The sequence below is a fragment of the Balearica regulorum genome, chromosome 8 (assembly GCF_011004875.1).
Source record: "Balearica regulorum gibbericeps isolate bBalReg1 chromosome 8, bBalReg1.pri, whole genome shotgun sequence".
Classification (NCBI taxonomy): domain Eukaryota; kingdom Metazoa; phylum Chordata; class Aves; order Gruiformes; family Gruidae; genus Balearica; species Balearica regulorum.
Window position 1 is genome coordinate 29,997,191 of NC_046191.1, and position 20,967 is coordinate 30,018,157.

General features: G+C 43.4%; 1 protein-coding gene across 2 annotated transcripts in view; it reads left to right on the forward strand.

The window, feature by feature from the left end:
* The window catches only part of ACBD6 (acyl-CoA binding domain containing 6), an 86,157-nt gene that overhangs the window by 42,736 nt on the left and 22,454 nt on the right, over positions 1 to 20,967 (forward strand). Inside the window, exons 6-7 of one of the 2 annotated variants that reach the window (XM_075760391.1) lie at positions 918 to 1,007; positions 5,371 to 5,445. In XM_075760391.1, coding sequence (XP_075616506.1) covers positions 918 to 1,007; positions 5,371 to 5,421 — 141 coding nt within the window. In that variant the 3' untranslated portion in view covers positions 5,422 to 5,445. Of the gene's footprint in view, positions 1 to 917; positions 1,008 to 5,370; positions 5,446 to 20,967 lie in introns of those variants that run through there. The other variant, XM_075760390.1, reaches the window with a different exon arrangement.

The window sequence follows — 20,967 nt, forward strand, 5'->3', positions numbered from 1 at the left end:
TGAGTTGCTCACCTTGTTCCCCACTGCTCTGCCGAGAGATTTATAACCAGGCGTGGGCGAGTTTCACTGATTTCATCTGTGTAGCATACTGGAAAACACAGGTCAGTCTGTCGGTGCCGCAGCTTGGGGGATAATTTTCTGGTTATCCGCAGGGTGATTTCCAAGGAATCCCCTGCAAGTGTGCCACATGCCGTCCTAAATCAGGAGAGACTGATACTAACAGTAAATCTAATTTACTAAGTGTACGTAGTAAATAGAGAAGAAAACCTTTCATCTCGAGCTATTTGGAGCTACCTTTCTCTTTGGAGTTGCCGATGTATAAAATCATCTATAGTTTATAGAAAATGTCTTCAAGCTGCTTGTCAAAAGGCTCCGCTGCTGCTTTGAATGCATTTTTGCATTATAAGCACTCCAGGCTCTGCGCCGGGCTGTTACAGTGTGCGAAACTACCCGGGCCCTTGGGTGTTGAGTGTTTCGGACCTGCCAGAGGAATGCGCTGCTGGGGACTTGGTGTCCGAGTGACTTAGGAAGCATTGAAAATAGTACCCTTGCTCTGTAAGTCCTTGCTCCAACAAAAGTCAGAGGTTTCAAAATCCCAAATTTATATAGGAAAACAAATCATATTATGGCTCCTGCTTTTCATGCTTTGCTGCTTTTCCCCTCTAAATTTTTGCTGGCTTGTGGGTTTGATGCTACATTAATGAAAGACTGAACTATGTGTCACTTTTAACATTTCTAGCATTATTCTGTAAGTCCAAATCAGAACCAATAGTATGTTACATACTAATATTAGTGTATTTTTTTTTAAAAGGTCTGTGTTAATTTTGTTACTGGTATTCACTCCTTCATAGCAATACTGTGACTCTCTGTGCTTTTTTTTTTTTCTGGCTTTCTTAATTTTCTCCTGGATGTTTCAGGGCCGGGCTTTGCTCCACTGGGCGTGCGACAGAGGACACAAGGACCTGGTTTCAGTACTGTTACAGCACGCTGCTGACGTTAACAGCCAGGTAAGAAAGGAATAAGAAGTTGAATTTGATTGATGTGTTATGTAGCCTCCTGACCAAATGTTTTGCGTGAAACTGAATTCTTCCAAAACTCCATAGCAAGTTCTCTCAGGGCATTTATCACAGAGAAGAACATCCAAAAAGGTAACCTGGGAAAAACAACAGAACTTGATTAAATGAAATACATAGTCGTAAGGGGCCTTTTTCAGTTCCTTCTGAAGCTTCTCCCTGCAGTAGCGTTTTCTGATCACCTGGCTGTGGCTTCCAGTGTGACTCGTGGTACTGATGGCGAGAGGGATTCCCTGCGTACGAGGTGTTTGGTCGCTTCCTACATAAAGTGTGTTCTCCGGTGTATTTTGTGTAACACTGCGCTCTCAGCAGAACTTTGTGGACTAATGGAAAGAATCCCACATTGCCTAGCAGAAAAGCATCCAATAAATGCCTGGTTTTGGCAGAGCACCCCACAGGGGTAGGTGATGCTTCAGGTCACAACGTGGTGGATACGCAACAGCTACAGTAGGATCTCAGTGCCAACCGAGGGCAAAGTCAAACAGCTTATGCCATTTCTGTCCCCACAAACCCACCTCACCCCCTTGGGGGTCACTATTTCTAGCACAACTTGACTTACCTGAATGTAAATCAGCTTTTTAGCCGCTGCAGTTTGCAGGCCACATGTCTGAGCTTAACTAACAGCAGTTTTAGGGTACCTTAATAGACCAGGCTGTGACCTGTACTGGTTCAGCAACTGCTTTGCAAGTGGTTCATCCCAGCCAGCTTGGGTCTGCCTGTGCTCATGAGTCAACACTCCTAGTTTTGTCAGCTTGCTGTAATTAAGAGCTGACCCGTGTAAATGCGATCGTGTTCGGAAATATTTGTCTGACATATTTCTGTCAAATTATGATTGACTGCTCTTTACCAGCATGGTGCTTAATTGGCTTTGCTCTCTTGCCCAGTTTGGACATAGATAGACCTCTGCTGACAAATTTGCTAGCTCTTACCGATGAGATCTTAAGCAGCCTTGCGACAAAAGCTTCAGGAATTTGTAAGAGGTGGACCATAAGCACAGTTGCGATCTGAAGGCCTGTCAGCAGACCTGTAGTGTTCACAGGCTAAAAATAGCTGTGTTGGTATTAACACACGCATCAAATTGTTGTAGAAAACTCTTTCTTGCCCTTGCCTGGGCAAGAATTGCAGGCGGGATGGGTATTAGAAAGCGTGGCTGGTGAGACGTGTATCTTCATGCTTAGACCTCAGTGATTCCAGTTGTAATGGATTTTATGGGAGTTTTTCCTTACATAGAAGAGGGGCAGTGGAGCAAGTACAAACAGGGCTTTGTGTGCCCCGCTGCCAGACTAGACTGTCGCCTTTCAGTCAGAGCTGGTGAGTGTTGTGTCGAAGACACACGGGAACAGCTTTGCCTTGAAATTGGGCAGGAGTCGGATCAGACACCTGCCCGTCCCCTGGCAGCCCGGGACATGGTTCTATCTGGGACGCTGTACAGCTGCAGCAGTCTGAAAAGTCCTTTCTTTGATGTTTGTCTCACTTTGGAGGTAAAGTTTGACTCTTAGAAGAAAAGGCTGAAGGGAGAGTCATCTTATTTTTTTCCTGAACATTAATTTTCTGTTAAAATCTTCTTCTCTTTTTTTCTTTCTGATGTATTGCACATTTTCTAACCAGATTATTTTTGGCCAGTAACAAAAGGTTAATAATAGCCATAAAAAGAAAATCAATCTTTGATTTTATTTTTTTTTCCCCACCAAGGTAATAAAGGAGAATTTTTTATAAAGGTCTCTGTTTGCACATAGGTGTGTTCCCAGAGAAGGCAGACACATTTTTATTCTCAGCCATATATAAATTGCAATAACATTTCAAGACTTTGTGACCTAATGTTTATTTCTCTTTTTTTTTTTTTTTTATTTTGACCTTTACCCCATAAGAATTCACATCCAAAGCAAGAGCAGAAGGAATTTTAAGAGCAACCAGAAGAAAAAGGGAGAGGGGAAAAAACTCTGGCTTCCTAACAGGCCATAAACACCGCAGCCCCTGCTATTATACATTACCAAATGCACTATCAGTTAATGTGTAGGCTATAAAGAACAGTGGGTTAAGTGTAAGGGAATCTGCGGTGACTTGGATCAGCGGCGCTGTTATTTCAGAGTGATGTGCTCTCGGTAGAGGTTCCCTTCGCAGGCTGCATGCAGCACCTCTGCCAGAGCCCGGCGTGCAAGCAGCCTCTGCGATTTCCATCCGCCGCTCAGGTTTTCAGGTGTTTTTCTCTGTCCTTCAATTTTGCAGCAGTACGTACATGCAGGCAGAAAAAGAGATAAAGAATAAATTAGGGATTAGGAGAGTTATGAGCTGGTAGTGAAGGAGTGAAATGTTATAGACCAATTTTTTTTTTTAAATTGCCTGTGTTTTAGTATGCTTCTAAAAAGTTAGTCAAACAGCACGACAGATTTATGCTCTCTTCCATTACCTTTTTAATAAATGCTCTTCCATCTTGGCTCTCTTGGAGTGTGCTAAAGGATTTAGCTGCCCTAAGCAGATGGTGATGGTGGTGTTCTGCTAGGTGACCTGGAGCAAGTCATACCAGTTCACTGTGCCTGCAGATGTGCCTTATTCTCTTTTTGCTGCCTTATTTTAGTTATCTTTGTGCTGTGTGTTATCAAACTATTTGCAGTCTCTAGATCAAGAGGCTCTGCAAGAGTCAACTTACTGCTCATTGTTAATAAACAGGCAGCTTGGGAGCAGGAGGAGAGGTCGCCTGGCTCCGCTCATTCCTGTAGCGTGCTCGAAACCGCTTTTTAATTCTGGGAATAACCACACGCTCCTGGACTGCCGTGGTCCAGCGCCGTGGTTTTTGTTTTAAACAGTGGTACTGCGCTTTCAAAAAGGGTGGTTCACTGAAAAGCTGCAGCCATTGAGTTCTCTGATTTGTTCATAATTAGCTCTAATACCACATTTGAAAAGAGGTGGTAAGCGATTGCCATGGGCAAGGGGATACAGAAAGGCAACAGGCTTCTCTGCTTTGTTGAAAAGGGGCATTTGTGTAATTGAATTACCTAAATCTTCAGAGCCAGAGGCCATTTCAAAGTGGGTGGTGGTATGGTAATTTGCAGCTCTGCTGGAGATGCTCAGTCTGAAAACAGCCTCCTTCCACTGGAGCTGTTTGCCTGACATGTAGGCTTCTAACTGAGTGATGGAGTGAAAGGAAGGGGAGTATATTCATAACGTAACAGTTAGGAAGGAGCTCAGCAATGTGATTATAATATCCATTTCTAGCTTTAAAATATATGAAGACATGAATTAAGTTTTCCTTGCAGAGGATGAGCAACAAAAGAACAACCTTTTTCCCCCTACAGGGAATTTTTTCCTTGCAATATTTCCTCCAGCCCCACATTGTGCTCCCCTGCGGCTGTGCCAGGGCACTCTCAGTGTTCCCATGCCAGGAGCAGCGAGCTGGTCTGGTCAGAGACTTTATTTCACCTCAGTTGTATCTGATGGTGCAGTGCCAGTGTGGAGGAGACGGCAGAACTCTGCTCCGCTCCTGGTGCTGCTCAACCAGCTTTCAGAGGAGCTTCTTTAGTGTACTGAGGGGGAAGCTGAGGCACAGCGTACCGCTTCGGTGCTGTTAGGTGGAAGAGTGCTCTTGGGGCTGGTCACCTCCTCCTGCGAGAGCAAGGCGAGTAAGGTGGCTTGAAAAGGAGGATTCTGTGCTCTGGTGCAAAGGCGCCCCGTGATTGCTCATCCTCCTCAGGGAGCATTGCAGGTATACAAATTACTTGTGCTGTTTTAAGAAAGATGAAGGGCATCGTGGTAGAGTGAGAGAAAGGATGACAAATGGCATCTCTAGTACATAACATCAAAACAGTAGACCATAAGGCTCTGCTTCCAGGCTTGCTGTGGCTGCACTTTGTTCCATTTGTGGGTACTCTTTACTCCAAAATAATAATCTCTGCATTCAGGGTGTGCCCTCGGGAGTGCATGGGGAACTATGTTGGAGTGGTTGCCACAGATCAGCTTGCTCTGAAAAAGCTTTGCGAGCCTACCTGGCCATGTGAACAAGCCTTAAAATAAATATTGTTGGTTGTAAGTGGAACTGTGTACATATCTGTGTGGTAGAGCAGTTGAGTTAAAATTGTATCTAAATACTATTTTATGATTTTTAAACTACATCATTGTGCGGTTCTATTAATCATCTTATCAATGGTATGGTAATCATTTGTGTATGCTAAAATTATACTGTAGTTATGACTACAAGGATGAAAAAAGCTATAACCGATGTTCAGGTTTTATTTGCTGACCTTTCACTTTCCTAATAAAGGTGCAAATCACTGTATTGAGACTTCAAACCACTTGTCAGCAGGTTCTCAGTGGTCACCCATGGACCCTCAGGAGTCTTGAGAAGGAAATGTGAGAACCAAAGCTGAAAAACATCAGGTTAGGAAATCTGTTGCTAGTAAATGCGGACTCTTCTTTTATTCATTCATATACGCCAGTAATTTCAGTGAAAAGCATCTAGTGTCTGTGCTGTCTGCAGAGAGACTTGGTTGCTCTTTGGTGCATCTTCCTATTTGCATGCTAACACACTTGTGAGTCGGAGGGATTCTGGAGTAGCCGTCCCCTTGTAATACCTTCACTCACGTCCTCATTGGAAAGGAAAAAAAAAAAAGAAAAAAAAAATCTTTTCAAATGAAGACAATACAAACATAATAAATGGCAGGGAGGGTTCATCTCCCGCATGACTCAATCGTTCTCAAACAACATTATTATTGACTGGCCTATTGGTTGCCAAAAAGGAAAATCAATTGTACTAGAAGTAGTTGCTGGGCCACAGATCATGGTACTAACCCAGCAGAGACAGGTTGATTTTTATCAACTATCCAAAGACTAATTTCCACCATTAGCTAAAAATGAAGTAGAAATTATGGCTATGTCGAAGATTGCAAAGGTTGGTGGTCTGTTGGTTTTGTTTTATTTGTATGTGTTTTCTGTTTTCCTGCCTGACTTTAGTAGGATTGTGCCTGTATAGGATAAAAAGAAGCAGGGAAGAGTCAGACCTGCTTGCCTGCCTGTCACTGCCTGGGTTTTTTTCTTTTCAGTCTTGTTCATTTGGATTTCACAGCAAGAACACAGGCTGCTTTGGCCTTATGTTGGCGGCGTTGCATAGACATTTCAAAATGAAGCTGGTTTCAGCAAACGTGCAACCAATATAGCTCATGCCCTCATTTTTCTGTATCTGTAGGGAGTGTAGTGACAGGACAAGGGGGAATGGGTTTAAGCTGAAGGAGGGTTGATTTAGATTAGATGTTAGAAAGAAATTCTTTACTGTTAGAGTGGTGAGGTACTGGTTGCCCAGAGAGGTTGTGGATGCCCCATCCCTGGCAGTGTTCAAGGCCAGGTTGGATGGGGCTTTGGGCAACGTGGTCTAGTGGAGGGGGTGTCCCTGCCCACAGCAGGGGGTTGGAACTAGATGATCTTTAAGGTCCCTTCCAACCCAAACCATTCTATGGTTCTATGAAATCAGTGCATTGTGACTGTTCTGACCAAGGACCAAAGGCCTGTATCTACACAGCTTTCCCGCTCCCCAGTGAATACGTGCGTGTCCGTGCAGCCCACCGCCTTTGCTGCAAGCTGACGGGTGCAAACACACGTGTAGGTAGGATGCCAGCTGCCGACGTACTCGGCTGTTATGACCATTCTCTAAACCTGGCCGAGATTAAAAAGGAAAATGTCTGAGCCTTGTGCCCTTGCAGTTAATGTCCCTAGTATAAATTTCCCCCTAAATATACTAAAAGCCTGGCTCATAAAGCCAGGAGGGACCCTGTCCTGGATCTGATGTTTGCTGCAGAGGCTTTGGCATAGTTACGCTCACGGCAAGCAAAGGATGTCGCAGGTACTGCTGAATTGACCGTAGCTGCAGTAGGAAGGGACAGTGGCAAGCAGATGAAGACGCTAAACAAAGACAAAAAGCAAAGCAGTGAGTAATGAGAGCAGAATTATTAACCGCAATAGTTTCCTCCTTTCCTTCTATCCCCCCTCCAATCCCCATCTCAGTATTTCTATAGTCAGCTTTGCCAAGCAGATCTCAGAAGACTCTGCAGGCTCATACCCCTTCAGTCTTGACATTGTTGCCAATGGGTGTGAAAGCCATTAGCCAAAAGAAAGGAGAGATCTGCTTAGTGACAGAGGGTAGCGTTCCACATTAAAGCATTGACATGGTGCCAGTCACACAGTTATGGGAAGTGGCACAGCTCCATGTCTCTCCTGCGGGTCTCTCTGTGGAATGTAGATTGGCAGCAGGTTGAATGTTAAATGGTCACCACTCAGCAGATGCTGATTTTACCTACTGGGAGAAAAGTCCCTTTCAGCAGAAACATTTGCAAAATATTTGCGGCTCTAAATATATGCTGGGAGATGCAGACATTTATCTCCGGTTTGCTCTTCAGCTTCTGAAGACACCTCAAGCCCCATCAAAACAAACTAGGTTGTACGGCGAATGAGATGTTTCCTGCTGCTTGTGCAGGCTGGGCTTTTTTGCATTGTTTCTTTCCATCTTCCAGGCTTGACATGTACAGTCTTTGTTTCTTCTGCTCCCTGTAGACATATGAATCATTGCTTCATTGCTGGTGCAGCAAAGCAGTTGGCACCCTTGCTCAGGCAGTACGCGTGCAGCGTTGCCTGCAAAGCAGGCTCACCAGCCGAGAAAGCAACTGCAGGTTTCTGTGCTGTTCCAGCAGCGATTTCAGGCTCCGCACGGTCCTTTCAACCTCTATGTGCAAAACCGGTGTTTGAAAGATGAAATTCAAGAGCTCATCCTGAGGAAAAAAAAAAAAAAATAGCAGTGGTCTCTTGTTGCTTTACCCTCAAAATGTAAAGCTGCTTTCAGGGTAATCCAAATGCAGGGTTTAAAGCTGGGGGCTGAGGACAGACGCATGTTTTAGTGGCTCGCTGTGAGATTGCATGGCTTGTGGGCATCACCTTGTATTGAGGGCTGCGTTGTGCAGAGGGAGGCACTTTCTGTGGCCGGTGCAGGAGGAATGCAGTCTGGCAGTAAGCACGTAGTTTTAGCTCAGGGAGCGTGACCACCCTCTGCATCAGGGAGCCTTGTCCCTGTTTCCGTGCCTGACCGGCACAGCTATTTTGTGGTGTAACGGTTGCAATCTCTGCCACGCTCACAGCAGACAGAGGCCAGCAGCAGTGAGCTTTGAGGTCAGCGCAGGTGGCACCACGGTGCTGTCGTGTGTTCTGGTGCAGGGGAGAAACAGAAGCTCCCTACTGTCTTTATATGTCTTTGCAGAGGCAGGCAAGAGCCTTCCTTACCTTGAATGCCTCCCACTGAGGACATGGGATGGTCCCATGCCCCTTTGTCTCTTGGTCTCGGGATCATCTTTGAAATAGGCATGTGTTAGAACACCTGTAATTTGTGAAGTCGTTGTTGGAAATGCTTTAGCCCCTCATTAAGGTGTTTGGTTAACTGCACAAACAGGATACCACTGGAAGCCGAGCTGGTTTTTCAGGTGAACGCATCACCATAGGAATGGTCTCTAATCACCATAGGAATGGTCTCTAGCCTTGCTTCATTTCCTATAGCCTTGGCGTCACCCCTCCCTGCCAAAGGAACCACCTTTGCCAAGCAGTCGGCTACTCTTTGCTCAGGAGAGGTGGTTCCCAGAACATTTTTATTTTTTTGCATTCAGCCTCTTGAAAAAGCTTTCCCTGTTTTGAAGGAGTTAAATTCTGCTGCTCACCTTCTCCCTTTCAATATGGGAAAGTCTGGTTCTACTTTCCAAATGGAATTTTGTATTCATCTGTTGTCGGCAGTTGTCTCTTCCATTTTGCTCTAAAAAACAGAACTAAACAAACCCACACACAATAAAACCCGACAAAAACCCTGGTTCTGAGTGCATCATTGGAGCGTCTTGAATTTGCAGTTGTTGGTGCAAAGTACTTTTGTTGTTTTCCTAAATAAGGTTGCTCTAACACTTTAGATGTCGGGAAAATAACTCTTTATGCTTATTTGGTTTAGATTTTAAGTAAGATTTTTGATGATCATAGCTGTTTCTTGGCTCTGTGGACTGTTAAGTTGCAAAATGGCACTCAAAATGGCAAAGCTAATTTAGGAGGTTCCCGTCTCTCAACTTTTACGTCTTACTTCTGCATCCATGCAGAAGTAGCTGTCATTGCAGGAGTTTTTCTAGCTCAGTATCGTGTTTCCAGCGGCAGGGAAGAGTGAATGCTTAGGGGACAGAGTAGGGTAAGCATACAGTGATAATTTCATATATTTTCTCAGAGTCTGCGGCTTGGAGGATTCCTGAACCATTGGTATTATCTTTGTGCTCCTGGATTTTTCTTTGATAAATTTCTCACATCCCTCTTTAGATTCCCAACCTTTTATGCCAGTGGGAGTTCTGTAGTTTAACTGTGCATTTGCTTTGCACTTGCCACGATCATTTCGTGTGAGAGCCCATCGTTCTTGTGTAATGAGAAACAGTAATTGTTCCCCCAGTTACCTTCTCTGTCCTGCTTTTGACTTTATTGGCCTCCTTGATTCCCCTTGATCACTTCTTTCTCAGACTGCGGAGTTTAATCTATTTAATCCCACCCCATTTGGAAGCTGCTCAGTAACTTTGCTCCTTGCCATTCTTTGAATCATTTCTAGTTCTTTCTGATTTCCTTTCCGATGAAGGGAGTAGCACTTCTCTCAGTGCCCAAGCTGTTAAGTGCAATATGAGGTTTAATGAAGCAATATAATGATGTTTTCTTATTTCCTCTTTTTTTTTTTTCCCCCCAAATGCCTCCTTGTTGTTTGCCTTTTATTAACTACCATTGAATACTGAGTTGGTGTTATAATAGCTGTCCATAATAACTCATGAGCTGTTTCCACAGAGGTAATAGCTACTTCGGAGCCCATCGCTGTGGATTTAGTTGTTTTTCCACCTATGCATTACTTGGTGTTTAGTGCTGAATTTCACCTGCAGGTTTTTCACCTCGAGATCCTTTTGTAGCATTTTACAGTCAGCTTTTGGTTTAACAGACTTGGATGCTTCACTCTCAGCCTGCTTCTCCTGTTCATCTGTATGCGTTGAACAACCCAAGCCCTTGCACAGATCCCTCGGACACCAGCAATCACCAGCAATTGTGCAAGCTGGTTGTTTATTCCTATTCCATCTTTACTTTTGTAATCAGTTATCAAGCAGCTCAAGACCTTCCCTCTTGCTCTATGACAGTATCATTTAATAGCCTTTGGTGGGAGGATGTATCAAAAGGTTTTTGGAAATCCATGTGAACCAGCATCCCCGCTGGTGTGAGCGATAGCAGAAGTCTCGGCGGTGCTTGCCTGCATAGGGCAACAAAGGCCGATGCCATCCTCCCTCTGCCTCTCACAGAGAGACTGCTCACTTGCTCCCTTTTGGAAAAAAAAAAAAGTAAATCCTATCCTGGAATAACCTTCTAGTTTATAAACAGACCAATTGGCTGTCCCAGCTTAGACATCCCGTGTTGAAATGGGTCTTCTGTCCTCTTCCGACAAGGCTCAGCTTGGCTGGAATAAACCACTCTGTCCTGAGAAATGTTTCTACTAAAACGAAGGCCTGAACTTACATGAAGGTGGAAGGTACGTTGAAGTTTGCTGCTGCGTTTTCTTGGGTTAGGAGTTGGCTGTCTGCAAGCTGGGTACCAGCGTTGGAAGAATTGGTAAACTTCCATCGTCTAAATCCGTTTCTGCTGTTCCAGCCAATTAAACATTAAAATGAGCATGACAAATAAGTGTTCATTTATGGGTCAATAACTCTGTAGTATGTCTGTGACATGGCTGGCCGAGACAATCCATTTCAGTACAGTCCTGGGCAACCCGACATCTTCAACTATGTAATTGCTTTTATAGGGAAAGAGAAGTAATAAGGATAATGTAGCTATCAGGCCCCGACTCGCTAGTTCAGAAACTTCCCCTTGCCAATCAAATGTCTTTGGTATTCAGTCCGTTTTAGGCTCGTTCCAAAGGCATTTTTGTGATGTCAGAAAATATCCTGATGGATATCTGTATTTTTTCCAGTGTTAGATGTTACCTTCTTGAAGACACTCGGTTTTGTCTACCAGCCAATTAATATCTGTATAAAGAGCCCTCAGCGCACGCTTTGTGGCAATAGACAGGGTTGCCTTGTCCCTCTCCTTTATTTCCCTCCCCTCCCCTATTATATATATATTTTCTCAGCACTATTAGATTATTAAATGCTTAATGACTATTCCATTCCTGCTAACTATACTTTTGATGAGCTGCAGTCATAAAACTTTGTAACAGCGAAGTGTGTTTCTGGTTCCTTTATAGGAAGGGCACATTTGGGGAGCTGAAGTAATGGGGGATAAAACTCAATTAATGAATAGAAATAAAAAGAAGTAAATGAGGTAATCAAACTCAGAGAAATTAGTATTGGCAGGTTCTGAATGATGCTCTTGGATGAACAATCTTTCAAAATCCTTCCTTGTATGCTGCTGCCGTCTCTTTATTTATTATTAAAATAACATGATCCATGAGGCGCTCGGGGTGACTCCCAGCCTAGCTAATTCTAATTAATCCAGTCAGGGAGAGCAGCAGGGTAAGTGGAGCAGTCTATCGGATTGAAATTCATAACTTAATTGAGGTCAAAGTCCCGGGTTGGGAGAACAAAAGTCTTTCGCTGGGACCAGGCAGATCAATAGCAATAAATATCTGGCTTGGATACAAGTAGCTTATAGTGACGGATTATCTGACACTGGCCAGAGGTCTTGGTCTTGTTCAGGGCAAAGTCCTATGGCATGTACAGTGTAGGGTGACTTTTGTCAGTGTTCCCTCCAAAACCGTGAAGAACCCATAAAGGGCTCATGGGAGCCACAGAAGGAGGACGGCCGTGAAGAAATCCATGTGAGTCACGACGAAATTTGGATTTGGTTTCTCAAGGTACGGGTCTCTCATCGGTAGTACAAGGGCATGCGTCACATTAGCGCTGATGGAGGTTGGAAGAAGTTGCTCAGGCTTACAGGAACTTGGAGCTAAATCACAGCTTGTCCAGAGAAGGACCTTTAGGATCGGGGGAAGCTGAGCAGTAGATTCATGGGCTTTGAGCCAAGTCTGTATTTATAGTATGTTTACATAAGAGGAAGGTTGGAAGAGGGAAGTGTAAATAATCATTAAGGTTGATTTGTAGTGTGAGAGAAACCAGCAGAGGCAGATGTGGTCTCGCCTGTTCTTCAGAAAAGCAGTCGGTGCCTCTGCGCTGACCCCCAAAATGCAGGGGTCTGTAAGTGCTAGCGATGGCTGGTTTCCCAAGCCCTTACCCATGCACGGCATGACTTTGGGGGTTGACTGCATCGCTGATCCCCTAACTCCTAAGCCAGGGGAAGAAGCACGAGGTCCTAGCCCAAGACCTGTGGCATTGCGTTATATGCACAGCCTTCCCTAGGAGTGGGTACTAGCAACCAAAGAAGCTTCTCTGAACTTTTAAATAAGTAGGTACTTCAGCTGGAGCTCAGTATTAAAATGCAATCTTCGCCCAGTCTGTTATTAATGCGATGTTTATGCAGATTTGACTGTTCTGCTCGTATCCTCTTTGCAGAGGACAAATACTGCTGTGGTCAGCATTCGATACATCCCTGATGGATGTTGTTCTGCCAATGTACTTCAACACAGCTTGGAAGAGAGATGGAAACCGCAGCTTGGACACAGCCAGTGACTTAGTTTGACATACCTGCTCCCCCCATTAACACTGCATAAGTCTAAAGCATCCGTCAATGTCTGACTTGCCAAAAATGTTCAGAAGATCTGCTTGGCTCCACTGTTCAGGTTTGGAGGTCTAGGTCAAACCCCTCGTCTGGTCAGCTTTCAGGTTTTGACTTACTGAGCAACTGTTGATATTTCTGTGTGTATAAATGGTTGCCGTGCCCTCACACCCTTTTGAAGCTGTCTCTGGAAAACACCTCTTGCTTTCTGCGGCAGGACTTTTGCCTCGTAGAGACAGAATGTAGTGAACAAGGCAGCCGTTTAGTACACGTATATATATATACACACACACACTCTTGCTATTACTACATACTGCTATTACTACATACTGCTATTACTACATACTACTATTACTATGAACTACTTTACTTTCCTCATTCACAGCACAACCTCAACCTCCTTCTTTTTAACCCTCTCCCGGTTTCTGCTGCGTTGGTTGTGCATTCCTGCCACGTTCCTGCCAGGCCTGGACGGGAGCAAAACAGAGTTCCCAGGGCTGTTAAACACGGCTGCAAACAAAATTGCATTGGGAACTGTCGTTTTCCCCATTGTTGGGAGGGAACTGGGGGGTTGAGTTAGTTATTTCATGTTCATATAAAAGCTAACAGAAAAATCCAGATGTACCGCAATGCTGAAAGATTCACCGCTTCACAGTAAAATGTCGTGAGTGACACGTGTCCTGAACGTACAGAACTTTGAGATGGGTAATTCCTTTTAATTTACATTATAGTTCTGCTAAGGTTTAGGAGAAAAAAATGAAAATACGAATATTAGATTTTTTTTTTTTCCTCTTCATGGAGACACATCTGTGATGCAGACCTGCTATTTGAAATTTTCAGAACCAGCAATCGATATACTTTCAAGTGCTTTTGCTAAACTTCAGGCTTCCTCTGTCTAGTAGTGGGGGTAGGCTAGTTTTATTTATTAAAGAGAATTTACTTGTCTTTCAGCTGAGAGAAATAACAGGATCTGCTCCTTCAGAGCTGGGTTATGTATGTTATTAAAAACATAGCTGTAGATGTCGAGGTCTGTAGAATCCTTGTTGATTCAATGAGGAAATTCCCTTTATGGCTATTTTCAGAATCGAGTTCAGGTTTCTAATTCTCCAGTTTTGCTACAGAATTCCGGCGTGACCTTGAACAAGTCACTTGATTTCTTTCTGTCTTGGTTTCCCATTTGGGAAATGGTGGGGGAAATAATCGTTTTTTATCTCATGGATATAACAAGATTAAAAAAATATGGTAGTTCTAAGACCCTTAGAAAACTGATCAAATGAAATTAAACAGATCTTGCAGTCCGGATAAAATGAGATGAAACAAGCATGAAACTATTAGTGAAAGAAATGTTTCTTTATCTTCTACAAATAAAAATGCAAAGTGATTAAGTGGGTCTTTTCTAGCTATTAGCAATAACAGCTCTAGCCAGCTGACTTCTGTCACCCTTGAAAATTAATTTGCGGGGTACAGTCTTGAATTTAGTATGCTTACAATAAATACCCCTAAAAATGTTGTCACCTTTTCTGATGCATGATGTTACTGCTGCGATACTACTGCAATTACTTGCCCTACAGATAAAAAGTGGCTGCTCTAAATGAGATGCTCTAACATAATGGTTTGCAAATTTCTTTTAATTGATTTTTTTTTTTTCCTGTGGTATTTCCTTCCTTTACTGTGCATCCAGCAGTATTTTTGTGAGGCAAATGGGAATAGTATTGAAGGTTATTTTCACACGGGACTGTTTCGGAGGTCTGGTTCACAGCGTGCGCGCGTCCCGGGCAGCCGTGGAGAGGGGTGGCGTGCAAACGGAGCCGAGCGGCTGGAGACAGCCGTACCTCCGGGCAGCAGCTCTGCTGAGGCCGACCTGCTGTGCAGGCGGGAGAAAACCCCCTGCGTCCCCGCTGCTGACAGAGGCTGGACACGGTTAGGGATGAGCTTGGTGTGCGTGTGAGGTGTTGGGAGAGAGGAGGAAAGCACTGGCTCTGTCTATAGGTATTTTGCTTCACTGGCTTGGTGATCGGATGAGAAATGTCTCCCTTTCAGCATAGCCCTCAAAGTAAGGTAGCGATTAATGAACAAAAGAGTAAGGAAGGAGTCTTGACTGGTTGACTTTCTCCAACATAGAAGGAAGATAAGAGAAGTATTTCAGAAAGCAATAGGCTGGAACGTGCTGCAGACAAACCTTGACGTGTGCTTGGACTCAGCCAGAGACAGGGTTACCTGTGTGCAGGAAATTTCAATTTACTCTTATTTCTTTTTTTTTTTTAAACTCAAGTTTTAATCATGTTCAGACTGTGTACATGAAATCTGAGTCAGAAGCCAGGTCTGCAAAAGCTGCCTGGTTACCTTCTCTGTGATGCCCTATTCCTGCTTGCAATTGTGAGGATATTTTCAAGCAGTGCTCACAGATTACATGGTAATTTGGCTTCTGAAGTGGTATGAAATTGAGCATTGCACTTTAAATTCTAGTGGTCAAACTCAGAAGAGATTTGTAAAGTTATGGCTCAGCAATTGCAAATGATCAATTTTTCATAGCTTAATAACCAAGTGCTTCTTTTTGAATGACGGGAAGTGATCATATACACCCTTACCTCCAGTCCTAATTGCAAAGTAAAAGAGGTTCATTTAAACCATGAAGGCGGTTGCAATCTGGATGTTTCACACCAGCAGGAAAAACTCAGAGCTACGGTGACTTCAAATCATTAATTTGACTTCTCAGATGGAAAGTTAAGCGCAGATGTGGTCAGTTTGCACTCATCAGCTGGTAAGAAACAACTTGCTAAGCCATGGGAGCCCAGTTGCTTGGGATAAACCACAATGCAAAGACAGATTGTAAATGTGTATTGAGTCTAAAATTGATGATATAAACTATTCACTTAGACCTATTTTAAATCATCTCTTTTTTTCTTTTTTGCCTATCAGCTCAAGCATATCTCCTGCGCACATGTAAACTATAATCTGAGACAGCTCGCTGAATTTATGTAGTAACTACAAAATCATAGAGAAAGTAGGAGAAAGGAAAGCCCAACTTGAGTAGAAAAGAAAATCTTTCCAAGCTTTTAAAACATTTACTGAACCCACAAATTTTCACTGTTCTGCTCCATTCTCTTCTCAGATGCAGGTGAGGAGTGAATCCAACTGCGGTGCCTCTCTATGCACCGAGCAAGGCAGACCTGTACACTGGCACTTAGATAACGGCAAGTTTAATTTTGCCTTCAGCTCTTCTAGCTTATTTTGTCTGTTGTAGCTAGTGGAAATGCCGGTCAAGGCATCAAGCAAGAGCAAAGACCATCCGTATCCCAAAGAGATCATCTTGGCATGAGATGCAGTGCAACAGGTAGTGCAAATGGAAAGGTTGAGCGAATGGAAGTAAGAGAACAAAACAGAGATCAGCAGAAAAATGGTATTCTTGGCTCATCGCTTCCCCAAGCAATGCCAGAGAGCGGTGACACAGAGGGTCATGGCAGAAGTAGTCTTACTGAGGATTAAAAGGATGGTAAGGTGTCATTACCGAGGACTTTTGATGAAGGATAAACACATGAATTCCCTGCTTAAGTCAACGGGACTTCTATTGGCATGTATCTTAGGGCTGAATGCGTCCCTTTCAGTGATCAGTTAAAAAAAACCCTGCAAGTGTTGTGTTTTATCAAGTCCATTGGGGGATAAATTCAGTGACAGGGAAGAAGTAGGAGATTTTTCGTAGAGAAAAAGAGAAAATTGCTTCATTTGCATAGGAATGTATCACAGCTGTACCCAGTGCAGAAGATGTTTCCTCGTGGGATAGGGTGGTTTAAAAACACAGTGATCCGGCTGCAGAATTGTTTCTGACCTACACAGGCAGTGGCACTAATAGTGGCACTACGTTTCTGGGCGGATAATGCTTTCAACCTCGTGCCTAGCTACTGAAAACACCTGGCACAGCGCTGGTCTCCAGGATGTCATCTTCCACTTAAATGTAGGAGTTTGCTGTTTCTCAACTGAGAATATCTGAGCAATATTCCCTAACTGGGGAATTGTCCATCTAGATTTGCCAACCACAACCCATCTTGTTTGATGTGAATGCTTTTTTAGCTCCTAGGGTGGCATCTCCTGCATCGTCAAATAGTATATAAACATCCAGTGCCGTGCTTTTCAATCCTCATTTTGTCTTTGAGACGCTTAGTTTGTAGCTGGGGCTCTACTTCAGTGAGTCAGCTGTGTGTCCAGTGTATCTGGAGTTGTAGCTAGTCACAGATGGTCCAGGAGATCAGAAAATGCTTATAAGATTATGCTGGGGGTGTCTGGTGTGCTTTTAGCAACACTCCTTTTTTCCCAAATACGAGCAGGTTAGTGGTTCCTTTGTCGTCTTTGCTCTCGGTGCGTTAGGCAGGAGAGATTGCTGCAGCTCTGGAGAAGTAACAAGGTAGAAAAAGAGGAGGGGGTTGCCATGTTTTGTTGGCTAAATAAATACTCTTAAAAATGTAAGTTCTAGGTATTATTGCCGCCACCAACTTTACGCCCTACTCTAACGCCGAGGAGTTACATTTGAGATGCGGTATCAGGACATACGCCCATTGCTGCCGTGTCTTTGCCAGGTGCGGTTTTTCCCCGTTGTCTTCCATTCCAGCAAGATCCTTTTTGCTTCTTTCTTTTTAAAATACTCAACCAGTTTTCACCTCCATTTCTCTTGCGTGTCCCTTACAGCAACTGGGCAGCTAAGCTACAAAACATTAAGTGGTTACTGCCTGATCGGGCCTCCCGCTCTCAAAGTCTGTTGGCGTGAGGTGCCGAGGTACCCCCAGGAATTAATCCTTTTGTTTTCCTTTCCAAACATCCTCGTTACCTGGTATCTGCAGCTTCAGCATCTGCTATTTTTGCGTTGCTCCATTCTACTGCTCCGTTCTACACATGATAGCACGTGATGAGTAGCAGCAAGGTGCAAGGTTGCCCTGCCTTGTGCGCTCTCTTTGAAACCATCTAGAAAAAAAAAAGAGAGAAATGCAGTAAATGTTTGATCTTTAGCACTAATGGTTTCGTTTTGCTGCTCCCCCCAAAAAAATCCTAAGCGATGTTTTAGCGTAAGATTCAGAAGGTTTCAAAGAGGCGTCGGTTAAACCTGCCGGCTCTGTGATAGCCAACAAGTGGATCTTTCAGATGTCTGGGTGTTCCCTGGAGGTTCACATTATTAATATCTGCCATATGACAAGGTGGCTGTGCTGATGCCAGGGTTGTTGGTTTTTTTTTTTCCCCAGCCGGCATGATTAATTTTTCTTTCCTTTCTTAATATCTCTGAGCCAGATGCTTCTAAATGTCCTCACAGGGGTGTGTTTTGCTGTTCTTAACCGCTCCTCCTCCCCCCCCCCCTTCCAACTAATTCATATAATGGCTCCAGAGATGCGTTTTGTAGAGTCACAAAAAGCAAAACTTTGAAAGCCTCCTAAGGTGATGGACTTGACATGTGCAAATCTGGCCTCCTGACGTTCCTGGTGGGTTTGAAAGCTTCGTGCCAGGTAGTCTGTCAATAACGTTTCCCATTTCGGAGCGTGCTTATTTGCCTAGCACTTTACAAATTATATCCACGCAGAACTGCTGAAATGCAAGTCTTTCTGGTGGGGAGGGTGACAGCGGGGTGTTGAGCTGACATTCTGGAGAAAGCAAAGGAAGTTTTGGCTGAGGAAAAGGAAGCACACTTGTGTTATTTATGGGAAGCGCCATGGATCTTCAAGCACTGATTTTAGTTTAAAGGCTTCAAAACATTGCGGTACTGAAAAAAGGGCTTTATTTTGCAAATAGAAATTAATTCTCCTTCAGGCTCTTGTTCCAAAGTGCAGCTGGACAGGCTTGAGTTTTACCAGCTCGGAGAGCAGAAGACCTTAGCAAGCTCTACAGCAAATGGCTTGTTTCCAAGGTGTTCGTACTTTGGCCGTATCTCTCCATCACGGATGTGTGGCTCTTCTGTATTTCTCCTCTGCTGTTTTCAGCCATTAGTGCATTCACCTGCATCTCAGGGCATTTTTCCTGGAGGAGGCAAACCCCAGAAACAGAATAGTTAGTGGTAAATAGATTAGGATTTAGTTGCTCATTTTTGTGTGTGTGTTAATACTATATGTGAGAGGTAGATCACTGGATTTAATGATCAGAGTCTGAATTTAAGAAGCCTAGAAAATAGTGTTTCTTGATTTCTTACAGGCCAGGCTAAAATCTCCTTACATCTATTATCTTTTACTGTATTTTCTTGAAATTTGACAGTGAGAAAAGTTACAATATAAAGCAATGGATTTGCCAGTGCAAGGAGAGCTTTAATTAGGGGAATCAAGCGCTTATTCTCAGTCTCTCTTTTTCTGGGAAGATGAGGATAGTAAGAACATCCACAGAGTAAGGAGGAGAAGAGTAAGAGCAGGAGGACTCCCAGAGCATTCCTTTCCCTAATAGACAGCTGGACCAGGCAGCCTCAGACAGCAGGCAGCCCTTTAGCCCGCAGCAGCGTGGGAATTAAGTTAAAATTAACCTGAGTTTGGAAAACAACTAGCACCACTTTATTTGTCCATTTAATTGAATTATATGACGCTGTGTAAGTATGCTGACCTGCAGACGTAAATTGCTCCACCCTACCCATTTCCCTCCTTAATTCTTTCATGCTAATGGAGCTGATGGGGATGTTGACTACAGAGAGAGAGAGAGGAAAAAAGGCTGCAAATAAAAGGGACCGTTCCAGCCTCCTGCAAAAACCTTCCCCTTCGGTGAAATGCTTCTGAGCGTCAGAGCCGCGCTAACTGCGCCGTGATCTTTGTTGCCATTAAGCTGATTATACCCGCTGAAGGATTCGTCCAACTAATCCCGCCATGCCGCAACTGGTTGCTTTATATGTAAGCACAATTTTTATTTGTTTTTCCTAAGAAATAAAAGTCAGTTTGGCTTCGCTGGACTCTTAAAATGGGTCAGACTGTTACAGAAACCTCACCTTTTTTTTTTTTTTTTTTATGTTTGGTTGGTTAAAACAGGAAAATAGGACACATTAGCGGGCTCCACATATTAAAGGACACGCTCCGTTTGGGAGAGGTCTGTGCACACGTTAGGACACAGCAGCGTCTGGCGTAATTTTGGGTGGATGTGCTGGGAAGATGCTAGGCTCTCGCTGTACCTTTGGCACCGCGTCGTTTTGTGTCCCGCCTGCGTGGGCATACCATAGAGGCAGCAGCTTTGCATCTAACAGTGACTCTAATGAGAGAGGTTCTGACAGGTTGGATTGAGTTAAGTGATTTAATAATCAATTTAAATCTAGTTCTTGGTTATTTTTCTAAGGAAAGGTTGATTTTCATTGGTTAGTAGCCCTTAAAATATGTTCATTTGCAGCTAAATATAGCCTTTATAGTAAATTTAGTTCTTTTTGCTAATCAGATACACAGTGTCTGTCCATGTTTACTTAATTATGAAGTTTATCCACGTTCTCTTAATTTTTACATTTAAATAAGGCTAGAAAACAGCAAATGAAATGTTTTGTCTCTGCTAGACTATTAGTCATTTTGTTTTCACTTGAGTCTAAGTACAATTAGGGTTTTTTTAAAATGAAATTCTTCCAAGGATATTTTCAAACACTTCTTAAAAATAAATTAAAATCTCACCATAAATATGATAGGTTTGGTTTTGGAAGGGGACAAACAAATAGGATTTTCTTTGTATTTATGTATGACGCACTTCTTAAAGGACATGTTGCCTGGCACATTCTGGTAGTCAACTTTCCTGCCCAAGTTTTGTTAACGAAATCAAGGATTTTAGCAGCAAAGTGAAAGAGCAACTGGAGAAAGACGAGGACCAAATACAGGCTTTAATTCTGTCATTAAGCACTCAGCGTTTGATGAACTCTTATCCTCTTTTCTCATGTTGTCTGTTGTCTACCCTGAGACTTTGGGCTTGACTTTGGCTGCCTAAGAAGCACACTTGCCATGTTCCAGGCGAACCGAGAGTGGAAAGAACATACCGTGCGTTCGGTGACATAAATTATAAAGAAGTGTGCATAACGCATTGCCGTGATTTTCCTGCAGGGTTTTGCAGTATTCTTTGAATTTCGTGTCTTCTAAAAGCTATTCCTTCAGCCGCAGTGTTTAGTTATCACTCATATACCTTTAACCTTTCGCACTGCTCCCGCGCTGCAGACATGGCTATCGTATACATATGGTCGTTCTTTCCAATTCCTCAGGATTTTAAAGCTTTTAACATTTAATTATTTAATTGA